This window comes from Chiloscyllium plagiosum, chromosome 14 (genome assembly GCF_004010195.1).
Source record: "Chiloscyllium plagiosum isolate BGI_BamShark_2017 chromosome 14, ASM401019v2, whole genome shotgun sequence".
NCBI lineage: Eukaryota > Metazoa > Chordata > Chondrichthyes > Orectolobiformes > Hemiscylliidae > Chiloscyllium > Chiloscyllium plagiosum.
In genome coordinates this window covers 37,416,883-37,436,805 of record NC_057723.1, presented here as the reverse complement: position 1 = coordinate 37,436,805, position 19,923 = coordinate 37,416,883, and the positions used below count along the sequence as shown (strand labels likewise).

At 37.3% G+C, this 19,923-nt stretch overlaps 1 protein-coding gene across 12 annotated transcripts in view; it reads left to right on the top strand.

The window, feature by feature from the left end:
• LOC122556642 (mitogen-activated protein kinase 9) overlaps positions 1 to 19,923 on the top strand; it is a 57,852-nt gene that overhangs the window by 18,512 nt on the left and 19,417 nt on the right. For 4 of the 12 annotated variants that reach the window (XM_043703601.1, XM_043703594.1, XM_043703603.1 and 1 more), the window contains exons 2-8: positions 3,336 to 3,379; positions 8,889 to 9,023; positions 13,394 to 13,523; positions 14,778 to 14,836; positions 14,947 to 15,085; positions 15,436 to 15,601; positions 17,864 to 17,935. In XM_043703601.1, coding sequence (XP_043559536.1) covers positions 8,902 to 9,023; positions 13,394 to 13,523; positions 14,778 to 14,836; positions 14,947 to 15,085; positions 15,436 to 15,601; positions 17,864 to 17,935 — 688 coding nt within the window. In that variant the 5' untranslated portion in view covers positions 3,336 to 3,379; positions 8,889 to 8,901. Of the gene's footprint in view, positions 1 to 2,586; positions 2,718 to 3,335; positions 3,380 to 8,876; positions 9,024 to 13,393; positions 13,524 to 14,777; positions 14,837 to 14,946; positions 15,086 to 15,435; positions 15,602 to 16,659; positions 17,409 to 17,545; positions 17,618 to 17,863; positions 17,936 to 19,923 lie in introns of those variants that run through there. The other 8 variants (XM_043703602.1, XM_043703598.1, XM_043703599.1 and 5 more) reach the window with 7 other exon arrangements.

Here is a 19,923-nt window from a genome sequence, read left to right as displayed (position 1 = left end):
TATCTAAAACTCTATGAATCTTTACTTTGAATATACTCAAACATCTACAGTTGTCTGAGGGTGAGAATTTAACGTTCAGTCTTTTGGGTGAAGAAAAGTCTGCTCAATTCAATTCTGAATGGCCAAAGTCTTATTCTGAGATTGAGAACTTATTGTGGAGTCGTCAGCCTGAGGAAACACCCTTTCATGCCTTTTTAGAAAATTCTAGAAATCACAAGCCTTGACAACTCAATCTTTATTCAGAAAAGTCCCCTTCTCAAAGGAATCAGTCCAGAAAAATCACTTTGTACTATGTCAAATGCAAATATTCTTGTCCTTAGCTGAAGAAACCAAACTATGCACTTTACTCCAGATGTGGTCTCACTGAAGTCCTATGGAATTGCAGTAGCACTTTCTCACTCTTGTACTTCAGTCCCTTTGTAAGAAAGACTATTATATACCATTTACTTTTATAATTCTTTTCTTTAACTGCATGTTACATTTCTGTACTACTACTACTACTACTCTTATTTTGAGGACAGTTACAAAATAGGGAATGACGTTTCTCCTTTTCCCACCTCTAATGGATGCTCATTTGCTTTGGATAATTTTACTTGCTCACAGAAGCTTTCTTTGTGTATCCTTTATCTTCGTTGTGTCTTTCAATGTAGATTTCAGTGTCATCCTTTTGAATTTCAAAATTCTCCTAATCCTCAAACTTGTATGCTTTTTGGTTACATGCTGAGTCTTTCTTTTGTTTATGGTTATCAGCTTTGTCAAGTTTCATGAAGGGTTAGGCAAGGCCTAGCAAAATCTCTCACATATGGTACCAAACTTGCCTCATTAACTACCTACCTGGACCCCACAGTGCCTCTTTTGCCCAATTCTAGCCCCACCGTACCACTTGCTGTACCTGGAACAGCTCATTACTGCTAGGATATTCCAGAATGGACTGGCATCCCTGGTGCCGGTTCCATCTTTGTTTGCTCAGACAAGCACTGTCAGTGCAGAGCTGTCCTGTACATTTTCTGATATTTGCCCCAGGTTGGACAAGCAAAGTAAAACTCGTGCTCCATTTCACGGGCAGATACTTGGAGATCCTGGTGGACTTGGTGATATGAAGGCAGAATGTCCCGTAACTCTAGTACTGGTAATGGAGGGCACTACATCAGACATGCTAGTCTGGTCCGAAGTGCCACCTGGGTCAGTGCATCTGGACGAATGTACAACAATGTAGGAAAGAGGTCAGTGACCCCTTCACTCTGCTGGCACAAGTGCTACCATCTTTCTGGTAACTCTCACTCTAGCTGTTACTGTACCCACCTTCCACCAAATGCTCTTGCTACTACTGCATCATCTTCCTTTACTCATTTTTGCCCACACCAACCCTGAAAGCTTCCTTCGTTGACTCCTTATTCACTTGAGATATCTCCCCACCTGCACCAAAATGAACAGCTCTGCCACCCAACTCTTATCTCCCTTAGTACCTGCCTGCATGAAAGTCTCGACCCCATAACAATGTGATGATTCTTAATTGTCTTGTTGCCCATTAGGAATGCACAATAAATGTTAGCCTGACCAATGACATCCACATCCTGTATTTTTAATAAAAAGGCAAGACAATATAGTAGTACGGTGAATCTGAATCTTTGGCTGAGGGGCAAGGCATAAAATGGCAAGGTAGGAATACTGTAATCATTCAGCTTGAGTGCCTGAGCACTAAGTAAAGATGCAGCTTGATCCAGTTTGTGAGATGGTTGCTTGCCCCTGATCACAAAGTGTTCTTGCAGCTGGAGCATTGCATTGATGGTTGCTGTTGTGCTGAGTTGTAGTTTTGAAGTGCTGAAGCATCCTGTAATTGGATTGAAGACCTGTTGTGAGGGTAATGCCACTGTCTGTGAACATGCATGTGGCTGGTGGTAATGGATTGTGCCCTGAGATGTTGATATGTGGTGTTGAAAATAGAGATCCTTTATAGCAAGCAGTGAACTGATGTCAAAAATGTTGGGTGTCCAGTTTGCTTGTGATGGGCTGTAAGATCAGCAGTTACATATTAATAACCTTGTTAACAAGCAATAATTCCCCTTTTTAAGCAACTTATGGCTGCCCAGTGTGGATCTTGCTTTTCTGAAACTTAGCTAAAAAATGCAGAGAGTTTCTTCCAAAATCAAAATGGGCCCACTGGACATCTCTCACAATTCTGCCACTTTGTTACCACATCTCATGTTGTCTAGGCTCCTATAATATTTCCCCTTTTTAACTTTTCACTTAATCCAAAACGGTCTTTAATGTGGATTCTGCTGCTATCGCTGATCAGGTAACAAAGTTCTCCGGTACTTTCCCTTTGTTCTTTTGATTATTAAATATGTCACCTATTTGCTGACTGCCCATTCAGTGGAAATAATTATCCCCATGAACTTGATTAAAACCCTTCATAATGCTCACCACTGCACCACACCACACCATTCTATCATTCTTTTGTTCACCTTTTTAATATTTGAATGAAGGCAAACCCTGGTTCTCTCAGGTTTCATAACTAAATAATGTACTCCTCGTCAATGTTTTTTATGCTATCTTTAATTCTAATGCTCTATTTTGTCTTGACAGCTTTCCTAAACTAGGCTTCAAAACTGGGCCATTCTAATTGAACCATGCCTTGATTTATATGGGTTTGACAGTAGCTCTTCATATTCATTACTTTAAAAGCTGCATCCCATTGGACTTCTGCAGTTTTGAAGGTGCAAGAACAAATTGAGCTCTTTATTTGAAACCAAAGAATCTAAACCACATTCGAATTTACAGCAATGTCGTATTAGATGGCATATATGTAGTATCAGACCCAATAATTTTGTTGTCAAAAATAAGTTAAATACTGTTTGGTGAAATAAAATTATTCTTAATTTGGTATCTGAGGCTTGGCTTGATTCCATTTCCTCCGTTTTACAAAAACTGGAAATGAGTGTCCATTCTTTCAGCCTCATCATTACTCTTTCTTTCAAAGCCTAGTATATGCAGGAATGTGGTGTACAAGTTTTTCAAGGTAGAGAAATGCCTGGGATCTAGTACTATAATATTAGAATTCCTTTTTTAGTTCTTTCCCGAGTTTCACTGTTTGACAGCAGTGCTTGGCATCATGAGATTCAATAGCATGCAAAGGGGTACCTGTTTTTATAGCATGTAGCCACGCATGTTCCTTTTGATGCTTGGTTGATAACAAGAATAGCCAATTCGGCCACTGACAGGGCATAGCTTTAATACACTAAAGTCCTCTGTTAATGGTCTTTCACTACTGTTTGTTAATGTGACTAAATTGTCTAAATCGGCTCTGAAATTCATTTTTTATATTATTTCTTTAGAATTTCACTGTCTAGAAAGAGTGAAGCAGCCTCGTGGAAATTAAGTAAGTTTTATGTTTTCCTTAAAAATTCCAGCTGTGCAAACTATTTTTTTCTTTTATTTGTTGTTGTGTTTTCAGCAGTGCTGTCAACTTCATGTGTAGTGTTTTTTGCTGTGGCATGCTGCACTGCAGTCATAAATGTGAGAGATTTCTTTCCCTGACGATTACAGTGAAACTGAGTTTTTTTTATAACATTTTAATTTTTTTGCCACAAACCTGCAAATAATACATTTCAATTCAAATTTTTTAAATTCTTCAGTTTGTATTCATCGCATTTAAAAATCACAAGCTGAAATATCATTAGGTGCAAATATAATTTGTGGAAAAAATGGTTTGTTTTGAGTTTAAAACTAAAAGCAGGCATGCAGTCAGTATTATCTGGCTTGTTTTGAAGATCTTTATGTTGGTTTGTGTAACTGGAATTTCTGCTGGCAAAGTTAGTGAGAAAGCAGGAACAGCTGCAGGAAATTTCTAGCCAGTTAAATATAGATTAGAAATACAATGAAAACAACAAATGCTAGAGATCAGTGGGTCAGCCAGTATCTGATGAAGGGTCATCTAGACTCAACTTAGCTTACTCTCTGTCTGTCTGACTCTCTGTCTGTCTGACTCTCTGTCTGTCTGACTCTCTGTCTGTCTGACTCTCTGTCTGTCTGACTTGTCTCTGTGTCTCTGTCTCTGTGTGTCTCTCTCTCTGCGCCTGCCCCTCCGTCCCGGTGTGTCTCTGTCCCGGTCCCGGTATGTCTCTATCCCGGTGTGTCCCGGTATGTCCCTGTCCCCGTGCAGCAGGTCAGGCAGCATCAAAGGAGCAGGAGAATCGACATTTTGGGCATAAGCCCTTATTCAGGAATGAGCAGGGTGTGCCAAGCAGGCTATGATAAAAGGTAGGGAGGAAGGGCGTTGGGAATATGATAGGTGGAAAGAGGTTAAGGTGAGGGTGGGTGCGGAGAGGTCGGGAAGAAGATTGCAGGTCAAGAAGGCGGTGCTGAGTCTGAGAAAAGGTGGGGGGAGGGGAAATGAGAAAGCTGGAGAAATCTGCATTCATCCCTTGTGGTTGGAGGGTTCCTAGGCGGAAGATGAGGCGCTCTTCCTCCAGGCGTAGTGTTGCTATGGTCTGGCGATGGAGGTGGCTTGAGAGGAGTGATAGTTTATAATATTATTTGGGTTCTAAAGTAGAGAAATTATTTTTTGATTCTGTGAAGGTGACTTTTTAACAGTCGTCAAATCCTTTTTTAAGCAGTGCTTCAAAACAGCATTTCTAACATCCTAAAGTTTCTAGCAGCATTTCTGACGCGTCAGAAATTTACCTGTATCTCTACCAATGTCATCTACTGCATCCGTTGCACCCAGTGTTGTCTCCTCTACATCAGGGAAACAGGACGCCATCTTGTGGATCATTTCAGAGAACATCTCTGAGAGACACGCACCCACCAACCTCACCGCCCATGGCTGAACACTTTAATTCCTCCTCCCACTTCGTCAAGGACATGCAGGTCCTGGGCTGCCTCCACTGCCAAACCATTACTTTCCCCCCCCCCCCCACCCCCTCCCATTTCTCTCCGTCCCGACGCACTAACTTCATTCCTGATGAAGGGCTTATGCCTGAAACATTAATTGTCCTGCTCCTCGGATGCTGCCTGACCTGCTGTGCTTTTCCAGTTATACACTCTCGACTTTAAGCTCCAGCATCTGCATTCCTTACTTTCTCCGAGTTGAATTCTAAGAAATCGTATGACTTAAGACAAATAGCTAGATAAGCTCCCTGGTGAGAAAGTTACTGAAGTGTTTACTAAATTGAAGTTTTACTATGCACAGAAAGACACCAAAAGCAGATGCAGTTATAGATGCATAGAGATGTTCAGCACGGAAACACACCCTTCCATACTGATCAGATATCCCAACCCCATCTCGTCCCACCTGCAGCACCCTGCCCATATCCCTCCAAACCCTTCCTATTCATATACCCATCCAGATGCTTTTAAAATCAACTGGTACACATCTTTTTAAGTATACCAGTAATTTAGTTTTGGCATTGTCCAGACTATCAGAGCTGCAAAGAAGTCTTCAGTTGTTATAGCAGTCTAAGTAGACAGGGTGGTGGGGAGTGTTAGCAGAATAAAATTAAGCTTTGCTTACAGATCAGTAAAGAAAAATGAGTTATTTTGAATGTTTTGGGAAGAGATAGCAACTGAGAAAATCACAGTTGGTGAATGTGCAGAGATTTGCCAAAAGGACACTGCTTGTGATCTCCTCAGTTGAGTTAGAAATTGTAGTGAAGAATAGGAGTCATAATTGATTGGGGTTGATTGTCTCAAGGATTATGTTGGGGAGAAAGAGCTGAATCTTTGTTTCTTTTGACTTTTACAGATTTTCTTATTTTGTGATTTGTTTGGTGTAATAAACTTTAATCTTTTATTTAAAAAATATATATATTAACAGCCTCTTATGACTTGACTCAGTTAACTGACAACCATGGTAGATTAGAGTCGTGATGAAGGGCTTTTGCCCGAAACATCGATTTTCCTGCTCCTCTGATGCTGCCTGACCTGCTGTGCTTTTCCAGCACCACTCTAATCTAGACTCTGATTTCCAGCATCTGCAGTTCTCACCTTTGCCTAGTTGACAACCATGGTAACTGAATTGAGAAAATAAAACTTGTAGACTATGAAGCATCTCTTTCATTGCCACCATTTGGAATCATAGGATAATAGTAGCATTTTTATGCTGTCAGAAAGTGTAACATCTGTGGGAAAGGTCTCCAATGTTGCCTGTCCATGCAATTATCTGTGGTACTTAAACTGGATTGGTTTAGCTTCATTACCTGGACAGCTACTTTGCAATGCAATGTGATGCGAAGAGTATGGGTTAAATTTCTGCATCAGCTGAAGTTACCATCAATGATCCTCAATGTCTCCCCTGAGTCCTGGTGACCCTCAGGTTAAACCACCATAGTCATCTCCCTTAAATTAGAGTGCAGTTCTATGTTCTGGTAAGACTGTCATGACTTTACCTTTGCGTTGTCATTTAATTGCTAGTGGAGATTAAGTATTTTCCATTCAAAATCCTTACTATGCTTAAAATGTTAAGTGAACCTAATGTTAAGCATTGTTCTTAAAATTGTGAAGATTAAAATCCTCCACAATTATTGCATAACCTCTTTCCAGCTTCTTTTATGAATATTATTGCAGTAACTATTATTCAGAGTAATAATTACTTTCCCTCCAAGAAGGGAAAAGATGGGAAGTTTCTTTCTATTTCATGTCAAGATTTTCTGACAAATCTAAAACTGACATTGGAAATATAGGTATGAGATGCACATTTTTTCTTGTATATGAATGCTTAACATGTACTTTGACATAGAGTGTGAGATTTTAACTCTGTCTCAAATCCCACACAGTTACAGAATTTAAAATTGGGCCTAAAGCATTATTGAGTTATCTAGATAATTTGACATCATTGAGAGTCTCGGAAAGAATCAGATCCAGGATGACTTAATTCTTAGAGTCATAGGATCTTACAGCACAGAAATAGATCCTTCGTTACACCTCGTCCATGCTGATCAAATTTCCCAAACTGAACTTACCTGCCTTTTCCCTATAATTCCTCTCAACCTTTCCTAGTCATATACTTGTCCAAATGCCTTTTAGATGTTGTAACTATACCTGCATTGACCACTTTTTCCAGCAGTTCTTTCCACATATGACCCACTTTCTGTATGAAATTGTTGCCTCTCAGATCCCTTTTAAGTCTTTTTCCTCTCATCTTAAAATTATGTCCCTTAGTTTTGAACTCCTTTTCCCAAGGGAAAAGACCTTTGCTATTCACCTTACCTTTCCCCCTCATGGTTTTATAAATCTCTATAAGGTCACCCACCAACCTCCTACACCCAAGTGACAAAGGTCTCAGCCTATCCAGCTTCTCTGTATAACTCAAACTGTTCAATCTTGGCAATATTCTGGTAAATCTTTCCTGAACCCTCTCCAGTTTCATATTCTTCCAATACCCAGGTGACCAAAGCTGTACAAAGTACTTCAGACATGGCCTCACCAGCACCTCATGCAACCTCAACGTGACATCCCAACTCTTATACTCAGTGATCTGAGCAATGAAGGCAAGCATGTTAAACATCTTCTTAATCATCTTATTTACCTGTAGCAAAACTTCCAGAGTTATGTACCTGAACCCCTAGTTCAACAACATTACCCAGAGCCCTACTGTTAACTGTATAAGTCCTGCCCTTGTTCACTGTACCAAATGCGATACCTCTCTTTTATCCATATTAAACTCCATCTGCCACTGCTCAGCCCACTGGCCCAGTTGATCAAGATCTCTTTGAAGAAGGTTTTTAAGATGACATTGTCGACTATTCCACTAATTTTGGTGGCAACTGCAAACATACTCACCATGCCTCTTGAATTTTCAGACAAATCATTTATATAAAATGGCAAACAACAGTGGATCCAGCACCAATCCCTATGGAACATGGCTGGTCACAGACCTCCAATCTGAAAATGAACCCTCCACCATCATCCTCTGTCTCCTTCCATCGAGCCAATTTTGTATCCAGTTGACAAGCACTTTCTGAATACAGTGTGATATAACTTTACTAAGCAATCTACCACGTGAAACCTTGTCAAATGATTTGTTGAAGTCCATATAGACAGCATCTGCTTTGTCCTCAGCAGTCTTTTTGGTAACATGCTCAAAAACTCCAATCACAATAGATATCACAACATGATTTCCCTTGCACAAAGCCATGCTGACTATCTCTAATCAGTCCCAGCCCCTCTAAATGCATGTATATCCTATCTCTCAACTCCCCTGCAATGACTTAGCCACCACTGATGTCAGATTCACCAGTCTATATTTCCCAGGCTTCTCCTTCCAGCCTTTGTAAGGCAAACCTATACATTGTGTAGGTTGGTTTGCACAGTTGGCTAGATGACTGGTTTGTAATAAAAGTGATGCCAACAGCTTAGATACTGTTCCCATGTCAGTTGAGGTCACTATGAAGGTCCCAACATCTCAATCTTGCCCCTCACCTGAGTGACCTTTAGGTTAAGCCATTGCCACTTGCATGTCTCTAATGAGAAAGCAGACATATGGTTCTCTTAGACTGTAGTGACTTTACCTTATTAATGTGCCAGTACTGGTGGGAGATTTAATTGCATTATGCATTTATGTAGGCATTTTAGATTATGACCACAAATATTTTAGGTTTCAAGTTTTTGATCTATTATCATTGAATGTGAGGTGTACTCAGTTTGATGAAATAACACAGCACATTTTTTTTCTTTCCATGTGTCTGTAGTTAGTCCATTGTTAACTTAGCTGAATTGCATTAAACATTTGATGAAAAGTGGAACATATTATTTTTGCAATAGAAAACCTTGAAATAAAGTTTAGAAACTGTTGTGAAGGGCTCTTTTCAATATAATTAGTTGGGTCAGAACCGAACAAATAATTATTCACCTGTTGGTTAGCATTTTTATTATTCTAGATTTTGTTACAGAAAACACTACAACATGACTGAAATTAACAGTGAAACAGGATTCTACAGTGTACAAGTTGGTGATTCTACCTTCACTGTTCTCAAGCGTTATCAGGCATTGAAGCCAATAGGTTCAGGGGCTCAGGGAATTGTCTGGTAAGTATGCCTCCACTATCTAGTTAAAACATCCTTATATAAAATGTAATAGCTCAAATAAAGTCTCAAACAAACGAACTACGTATGAATTGGAATGTCTTTTGACTGTATAAAAGATAGCGGCTGGTCTGCACTCTACTCACTAACTTATTTTAATATACACTTTCTGTCTTGCCCAGTTATGCATTCTTTTCCACCTCCCTTACTCCATTTTTCATGTCTGTGCTCACGGACTCTTTCAGAGGCTTCCCAGCTTGAGGGGTACAGAAAGGTCAGTAAGAGGATGCATTTATTGTACCAAGTTAAAAATCAGTTGGAACCTAACTTGGCCCTTGCCTGTGTGGGAACCCAGAAGCCAATCGGAAAATACCGGTTGGCCCCTTTAATTTGTCCTCAAGCTCTTAATGATACTGATTATTGCCCTGCTAGTCACAATCTAGCCTCCGTAAAAATGGTCCAAAAGCAGAATGGAGGGACAAGATGCTGGCCAGAGGGGTTAATTTCTGGCCCTACCCCAGTCCAAATCTGGCTGTTACTGTTGTTCCTGTTTTTGCACTCGTATTAACTTTTGGTTATCATTCATGAGCTGCTAAAATTTTAAGTCAAAAACAATTTCATGGAGTTTTTATTTGGGTTTTTTTAAGACCATAGCCATTAAACCATAAGAAATAGGAACAGAGTAGTTCATTCAATACCTCAAGCCCATTCAATAGGATTGTGGCTGATCTGACATTCCTCACATCCACACTCTTGCATTTTCCTCAATGCTTGATTCCCCGACAACTGAAAAATCTATCTATCTCAACCTTAATATACACAAGAACTTGCCCCCACAGCTATCTGTGGCAAGGCGTTCCAAAGACACCCTTTTGTCTGACAGAAGAAACTTTTCCTCACTCAGTTTTAAATGCACATTCCTATACTCTGAGATATGCTCTTTGATCTTAAACTCTTCTATGAGGGGAAACATCCGCCAGTTATTAACCCTGTCAAGCCCCCCAAGAATCCAAATGTTTCAATGAGATCGCTTCTCATTCTTTTAATTCCAACAAGTAGAGTCCTAATCTGCTCAGAAGATATCCCTCCATACCAGTGATCACCCAAGCAAACCTCTGAACTGCCTCCAGTGAAATAATATCTTAGATAAGAGGACCAAAATTGGTCAAGTACCCCATGTATGATCTCACCAGCACCTTCTACAGTTACAATAGAACTTCTCTGTTTTATACTCCAACCCCCCCCTTGAAATATGGGCCAATATTCCATTCACCTCCCTTACTACCTGCTACACTTGTGTTTTGAAGTACCCCAAGACCCTTTTGTATTGCAGCTTTCTGAAATTACTTTTCATTTTAAATAATGCTCTATTTTCTTGTCCTCCCTTCCAAAACAAACAACTTCAGTTTCCCATATTATGCTGCTCCTGCCAACTTTTTGTCCACTTGATGAACCTATCAGTATCTCTCTGTAAACTGCTTGTATCCATCTCACAACTTGCATTTTTACCTATTTTTGAGTCACCTGTAAATTTGGCTACAGTCCATTAGCTTCCTTCTTGCAAATCATTAATATATATTCTAAACATGTGTGGTCCCAGCACTGATCTCTGTCAAGTCCCACTGACTAAAAGGCGCCAGTTTGAAAAGGTACCCTTCATCCTCACTCACTATGTTAGGTTTTTTGCTCGAAGTTTCACACACAAGATGCAATTTGCACACACCAACTTCTGCAAATTAAAGCTGATACAAGTTAGGTGACCCCTTTGATCCTCTTCACAGCCGTGCAAAGTTGAGTCAAAGAGCCCTGAACAAAGAAAACACATCCCCTTTAGACAGGTCAGTTGGTCATGCTCACAGATATCTGGCCATGTCCCCATAGTCACATGTCACTCAAGACACCCCCCCCCAGTCACTCCCTCACAGTCATATGTTACCCCAGATACAATGGTAGGATGAGATCTTCCTCTGAGATAATGTAAATGTAAATGCCCTAATCCTGGGAAATGGTTGTGCAAACAATTTCTTGACTCAGTGATTCCCCAAGACAATGCAGGTGCAACATACCTACTTCAGGGGATGGCTAGAAAGCATATCTGAATGGAAGAGATTGAATGATAATTTAATTTGATAATAGGGGGAGTAGTAGCAAATGACTGTCCAATTGCAGTGGGGGTTATCGGCATTCTTGCATGTATGTCGTCCCCACCCACTTCCAGAATGTTCACTCAGTGCAGTTTAATTCTTTAATATTACGTTAATATCCAGAGAGATATTCCCATTTAATCTTTTAACATTGCAACTATTTCCTGCCCATTAAGCAATTCTCTATCTGTACCAATATACTACCTCCAACACCAGGGGGACTTATCTAATGACTAAACCTTTTGTGAGGTACCTTATCAAATGTCTTCTGGAAGTTCAAGTACAGCACACCTACTGGTTCCACTCGATCTGCTCTCAAGTCTTCCCCTCAAGACTTCCTCAAAAAACTCCAATAAATTAGTCAGACACAATTTCCCTTTTGTGAAGCTATGCTGACTTTTTTTGAGTAATTTATGGTATTCCAATTGGTCTTCTATTACTTGCTTAATAACTGATTCCAACATTGGATGTTAGGCTAATCAGCTTACAGTTAGTCAACTTTTGTTGCTGTTTGTTTTTTTTGAGTAGGGATGTCACATTGGCAGTTTTCCAATCCTCTGGTACCTCTCCAGAATCAAAGGATTTTTAAAAAACTTACAATATGTCTTCAAACAACAAGAACTTCAGAATCCCAGGATTTTTGGAAAATTGCAATTATATTTTGAGATTTTGAAATATTTTCTAAATGTTTACTACTTATTTGCCATCATACCTATCAACCTAATTGCCCAATCCACATTGGTCAATGCTTTTCTCATACCCATATAATTGATTTTGTTTAAATTTAAGACGGAAGCATGACTTCTTGGACTTGGTGAGAAATTTATCATACCAAGATTACTCTTTCCCAGGGAACTATTGATATGAAATAATAAATTAACCCCATATCTTTACACTAGAAAGATGTAAAATAGCCTGTTTTCTAGTTTGTCTCAAAAGAACGGACATAGGCCATTCAATCCATTGAGCATACCCTGCCATTCAAACCAATCATGACTGATCAACTATGTCAGTGTCCCATCAGAAAAATCCTGTATGCCATTATTAATCAGAAATCTATCAACCTGTACTTCAATGATACACTCTGAACTTCTTCAGCCCACTGTGATAGAGAATTCCAAATGTTCACAGCCATCTTTTTTTTAAAAAAACAAGATTCTCCTCCCCTCATAACTAAGTGGCATCCCACTTCTAGATTTTGCCTCCCCCCAATTCTGGATCTCTTTTCAAGGGAATTATCGAGCTGTACCTACCCTGTCTATCCCTTTTCTTAAAAAAGTATTTTGTAAATTTTAATGAGATCACCTCTCATCCTTCAAAACTTTAAAGAATGTGTTCTATAAGGTCATCTTTCAAATGACATTTACCAATTTGATTTGTTTGGTTTAATTCCCCTATGACTATTGCATTACCTTTGTAGAACTCCTTTTATTTCTGGAAGTCCTGATAAATTGCATCTACAGCATCCCCATTATCACTTTGCTTGTTACATCTTCAATGAACTCTAGCAAATCAGTCTTTTTTTTTGCTTAACTCCACCCAAACATTAATCAACATTCTTTGTCACTGTTGTTCTCGTGTCATGGATTATTATTAAGGCTACCAAACCCATTATATTCAGTTAAACTTGCCATTTTCGCCTTTTGGCTTATTCATTAATTCACTACCACTTGACCACTAAATCTCATTAAGCACATTGTCCCATTCCCTTCCGCTGCTAAATATGAACAAAATTTATGTACTATGTGGCTTTAACCTTTCTGTCTTGCTTTATAGATTTTCCCTTGTCTGAAGCTTCTTCTGACCAAAGTGCCTTTTGTTCCCATCCCTACTTTTAGTTATTGGAATCCTTGCAAATATGTTCACATTTAACAACCTGCCACCTAAAATTACAATACAATTACCCTTTGGAGTTAGGAACTGAGAATTTTTTGATATTTTTGATTTGAATGTCTAAATATTTTTCCAAGTTGTTTATAACGACCGTACTATATATTTACTTATCCTTGAATTCTCTTTGCATGCAGAATTTCACACAATTCAGTACATAAAGCAAAGATCTCACTTATCCTGTAATGGATGATGCTAAACATGATGCTGAAATTTCAAAAGTAATTTTCCCATTTAAGAAGTTGGTTCTGCTAGCCACAATAGAAAAAAATAAATCTTTGTTTCTCAGCTTTTATATGTTGGAGAAAATTTTAGTTACTACTTTTTTTTAAATTTCAGTGCTGCATATGATAGTATACTTGATGGAAGTGTTGCTGTTAAGAAACTCAGTCGACCTTTTCAGAACCAAACTCATGCCAAGAGAGCTTACAGAGAGCTTGTCCTGCTTAAGTGTGTTAATCATAAAAATGTAAGTTGAGAAATGTTTTTGTAGTATTCCATTATCTTGAGCAAGTTAAAGATGGTGAGCATTGAAAGTGAAATTACGGTAATATATAATATTTATGTTATGCCTATAGGATTGAAAGGTTAGCACAATGAAGTAATGCATAATTACTTCCAGTGTACAATGGTTTGCTTCCTAAATTGGTTTCGATACAAACCAACAAAATGGAACTATGTTGCTTGAAATGTTCACAGTAGAAATAATGCAAGGAAACATGTTGAACCCTGCAGTTGCCTGCAATTTGAGTAAGAAGTTGAGACAACAGGAAGTGTTTGTTTGGAAAATAAAAGGAAAGTATTGTAGTAAGTTCTCACTTAAATTTATGGCTGAGACTCCTATTCAAACTGCAGTTCGCATATGTCGAACCTTCCTCTCAAAAAGAAACAAACATTCAAATGTTATACCCTTCAAATTGAAAGATTTTACATTAAGTTCTTACATTGGTAAATTAAACTTCTGGTTTAAAAATACAAGAAAATGTAACTTGCTACTTATAGTACAGGCACCAGCTTCATGCTCACCAGTCCTACTTCCAAACTTTTCTTGACCTATTGAGTCCACACAGGAAATATTAAAATAAATCTCATGATACACAACAAGATTGCAATTTCCATCAACTTACCCCATTAAAATTAAATAATGTTAAACCAGCTAACTTTAAGCATGGACTTTCTGCACTGTTTTTGTACTGTATTATCATGCAAAACTTATACACTGCAATTTAGGGTTCAAAATTCAGCTGTGTTTTTTCTTAATATATACAGGTCATTTAGAATGTTTAAACTTACTTAAAACGTGCAAGGATCATAGGGTCACTTATGCTCCTAGCCACAAACATGCAAAATATGTAAAATTTAAAGAAAATTGCGAATTAATTATGGTAGTGTAATGGATAGTTAACTGCCCCAGTAATTCAACTAGTATTAAATTACAAAGAAAATATTAATAATTTTGAATAAAATTGCCAAATTTATTCAACTTGCCAGTTACCATGCTTAATACTTAGTTTACCATTCTATTACAATGCGCACACAATAATTTTAACATTCCTTTGCTACAAAATTGGTGCATATAATGCTTTTCCTTGTTTCACTAAAAATAATGCGTATTATTATGTTTTGAGAATTCATTTTGAAGTTTCCCTGTTGAGCAGCCTGGGATATTGTATTAAACTATGGGAACTCTATATTAAATAATCATTTAAATTTCTTCTTGCAGATTATTAGTTTGTTAAATGTGTTTACACCGCAAAAGTCTTTAGAGGAATTCCAAGATGTGTAAGTATTTGAGTGAAATGTGACAAAGGTAAAAGATTATGAAAGTTTATTGTGGACAATTAGCATCGTGAAGTACATAAAGGTAGTAACATCAATTCTGTATTCTGTAGTTACTTGGTAATGGAGTTGATGGATGCCAACTTGTGCCAGGTTATCCATATGGAGCTAGATCATGAGAGAATGTCTTACCTTCTATACCAGATGTTATGTGGTATAAAGCACCTTCACTCAGCTGGCATTATTCACAGAGTAGGTATTCCAGGTTTTAATTTATTTAATTTTTGGACCATGTATAAATGACAAAGCATGGAGATTTTTTTCTGGTAAAAATGCGTTTTTGAATATGTGATAAATGCATCATTTTGTGCGAAATGCGTATTATAACTTTGTGCATTTTTCATCGATCGTGAGCATGCAAGAAAGCCTATTCATTATCTCCAAGAGATAAGAAAACCTTGTTTGTAGTGTGTGAATCATGAAGGTACTTTTAAGTCATTTCCTATTGTCAGAATTGCTTTAGGTATTTTTAAGCAGTTTACTTTTTAAGCTGATGTATTTCTGTTTTATCTTTGTAAATGTTTCCTTTTATCTTATAACAGGATTTGAAGCCCAGCAATATAGTAGTAAAGTCAGACTGCACACTGAAAATTCTAGATTTTGGACTGGCAAGAACTGCCTGTACTAATTTTATGATGACCCCGTATGTAGTGACACGATATTACAGAGCACCTGAAGTTATTCTAGGAATGGGATATAAAGAAAATGGTAAGCTGATTGAAAAAACAGTCCACTTATTTAAGATAGATATTTAGTTGATATGAATTCCTGGGTCACTGTTTTGCCAGTTTCATTCCCCCTTCAAACTTAATTCTTCTTGTTGGATTATAGTTCTCGTGGTATCATTCTGGTGGAGTACATCACCCACATAGCCATTTTCCTGTTGGCAGACATTGCAGCAGAGTCTGATCTGCTCAGTTGATATTCACAAATTCACCTCTCAGCTGGAGTGTTCAGGATCTCAAACCCTCTTATCCCTCACCTTCCCAAGGTTGGAACTTGAAGCCATGTGCAGCATATAATTTATGTATGATTTGAGATTAATTTACTCAACAGGAGATGAGCATTTATTTTAATTTTAAGAGCGCTATGGATGAATTAGAATTTTAACAAATTTGACGTTTTTCTTTCCAACTGATATAGTGATTCAACTTAAGGGGAAGATGTAGGATAAAACTCTGGGACATAAAACTGTTGTGATATAAGTGCAAATACAAACCTTGGTGTAATGGGTGGCTGATCTATAACAGTAGTTTTGTACCTAGGTAGTAAGTTGAAAACTGCTCCCATAGTTTCAATCTTGCATTCTGTTTTTCTTTTGGACCCTTTCCCTTCAGCTTCTCTTTGGACTAATTTGAAATTTTTACCACTAAAGGTGGGAAAATTGCCCTAATGTTAAAATGCTGTCTATTAATTAATCCAGTTCTGATATATTTGGCTTTCTTGACAAAACCAGTCAGTTCAAAATTTCTGGACCAAGAGGCTCAAGAATAATACAAGCTATGTCTGTCCCAATTCCTCATTTCCATGCCCTTGACGAATGTTGCATCTGACCCAATCAGCCTTTGAGCAAGCTTAAGCGAGACATCCACAGCTCAATGGTGGCATGATGAAATCCAGTTCTCAAAGTTCTGGGGCATTTGCCAGCCAGCAATATGCACATCCAGAAGATTTGCCCATGGCTCAGATGTATTTTGGTCATTTTCTAGTTGTTTGTTTTAAAGTAAATATGGAGTACAGGTACTGAAGATACTGTACTTTTTAAGAAACTAAGCAAAAGCAAAAGACAGCGTTCAAGTTGACGTCCTTTCTTTGCAAAGCCCGAAGTCATCTCACTGACTGAAAATTAGAGGAAGCTGCTCTTGAAGAAACCTCACAGTATATTGTAATGCTTAATATATTAAATACCAGTTTCATATTAAAATTTCTAATAATGGAACTATTTTCAAGTTACCCTGCTGTTGAAAGATTCTTAAACTGAAATTGCATTCATTGATCATAATGCTCATAAGAATGGGCTGTTTGCCATATGACGTTTTCAGGCAAAAATGTAATTTATCAAAATGCAACACTCTTAATGTACTTGACTTTGTTAAAAATGGCTTTCCTACTTTATTCTTTTCTGCCATGTAATGTATCACCAAATTTATTTAAGATTCCAGCTGTACTTGAAATACACCTTTATTTATTTGCTTCCAAAAACACCAGTGAATAGATGGTCTGTATTAAGGGGAATAAAAAGCAAGATCAATGTGAATCTGATTCCAGTGCTTGATGTTAAAAGTAAGCAGACACTGAGTTAAAGAATTCTAATAGCCCCGTTTTCCTTTAAGGTTCTAAAATCGAAAAAGCTATCAGTTGTAATTTACTGTAAGTTTTAATTCTAACAGGTAGTGATAAAATGGTTGTCTTTTTCAAAAATAAGAAGGCTCCTGTTTTGTATAATTTGTTCCATTTTGTACTAAGACAGTTGCAATAGCATAACTGTTTAATAAAATTGTATCAAACAAATGAAGTTCTCACAATTGGCTTTTAAGATAACTGACTGCTTAAGTGCTCTTGTAGTACCCTTAATTACATGCACTTGTATAGAAGTGTATTAAATAGCGTTTTTTTATTGTTTTGTTAATCTTACCCACCTAAACCATATAGTCGACTTATGGTCTGTTGGTTGCATTATGGCAGAAATGGTGCTCCACAAAATCCTGTTTCCTGGAAGGGACTGTATCCTTGCGCATCTTTTAAAACTCAAGTTTGTTGATCCACATTATGTGCTTTTCAAATAAAATATTTATAAAATGATTGATTACTGGGTTTGTTGTGTACATTCCCCAGACCCTACAATTTGTTACTACTGGAATATATTCTTTCTCATTGTCATGTTATGTAAATTTCAAAGCATTTTTCTTGTCGTTGGTTTTCATTTTCTGAAAAGCATGGTAATTATCCATCATTTCATTTTACTTTCAGTTGATATCTGGTCAGTGGGGTGCATCATGGGAGAAATGCTGAAAGGTTCTGTGCTATTCCAAGGCACTGATCGTATCCTTCCCCAGCCATTCTTGAATTAAAGTCATTGATGTTGAGAGCAAAAGAAATCCTAACTTTTCCCTCATTTTGAGGACGAACCAAGTTTTGATGATGAAGAATAACATTATTCTAGTTATTTTATATTATTTTTCCAGCTTGCCATTTTTGAACTTTATCTTGTGAAGCTCTCAGTACATGTCTATTGATTCTGTTGCCTGCATTACGTTAACACCCTTTCTGATTACATTAGAACTTTCCTTCTCCTATGCATTGTGCACAACATTTTCCTCTTTCTTAAAACTATCTGTCCAAAAAAGAGCAAGAGGTAGCTTTTAAAGCTGATTGATAGCCACAGAAAGAAGTACTTGCTATCTAAATGTCAAGTTGGCCTAGTTTACTGAAGAAATAAAATTCCTTTTCTAAAGATTGTAAGTATAATTTGCTACAGTGTTGTGGAATTTGTATTAAGAAAAGTTAACTTACTAGTTGAAGTGCTTAAAGATTAACACACAATATTTAATCTTTCATGCTAAATTTCAAATTTGTGAAATGCAGATTTTAAGCTGTGTTTTGGGTATGGTTTAGTTTAATAAAATTGTATAGCTGCCCCTTCAAAATGGCAAGTTAAAGGAGAAATCCTACATTTAGGTTTCGTTAGAAAACCTGTATATCAAAAGCAACATTTTTAAAACTTGAATTAGCTCTAGTTTTCACTTACATTTTTATCAAAAACTTTCCACAATCATAATGCTAACCAAATTGCTTAGAGATTTGTTTCCTTTTGAATGCTACTTCTAACATGCATGCAAGCCACTGATATTGTAGAGTATAGATATCAAATCTTCCATATCATTATTTATGTTACTCTAATTTATCTTTAATCATATTTCATATCGTTGTTTGGTATCAGTGTGGTTGTAATCATACAATGCCATGGCCAGTTTCCTGAAATATGATTGTTTGAAGGAAATTATAAATCATTGGGAATTCCATGATGAAGGTAAATAAGACGGAGAACAGGTTAGACAGTGGCATTATATAGCAGCAGTAATGAATGCCCAGATTTGTATCTTTGACATTTTGGATTTTTGACAAGCAAGATATGCTTCTGATTAGTTTAAATGCCTTGGTTAACATTCTGCAATACTGTCATTGTGGACCATTAATTTAGACTTATTGCCAACGTATTCTTATGATTTTATAGTGCTTATTATGTTCAAGTCATAAGCTGAGATAAGTAAGACATACTAAAAAAAATCAAGTTATCTTCATTGATTTAAATCTGTCTGAACAGTACTCAAGTGCCACTTTTAAGTGTTTTTTATTTGTTCTATTGATGCAAAATTGTAGATCCAGTAATTAGTCTGGAATTAGTCAAATTTCACTTAATGATCTTCAGAGCACCAAGTTAAGGGATGATTATCCTGGCATTGCAACATCTGCTGTCTCAGATTTTGAAAAATTCACTTGTTGGACGTGGACATCGTTGGCTGGGCCAGCATTTTTAAACCTGTCCCTAGTTGCCCCAGAGAAGGGGGTTGTAGACTGCCTTCTTGAACCGTTGCAGTCCATTTTATAGGTTGGTAGTCAGATAACACTGGGAATGCAGGAGCATTGTGTCATGCTGTAGTTTTAAACCTTTCTAAAGGATAATTGAAGTGAAGTACTGAGAGAACTATCAGGGAAACAATATTTTAGCTACTGTTATGAAAGAAGTCTGGAAGGGACTTAATGAATTCTGGACCTTCAGAGACACATTTTTTTTTTAAAGAGAATGAACTATTTCTGGCCTTAAAATAGAAAAAGCAATGTATTGCTTATCTTTCTCTTTGAAGGTAAAACCCACATATAATTAACATTTGTTTTTTCAAAGAACTACTTCTAGTTTAAAAAATGTTAACTTGTGTAGATAAAACTTTTTTTTATTTCACATTGTCTTTCTGAACATAGCTGATTTTATTTAATCTTATGGCTTTTGATAAGAATAAATAGATCTATTG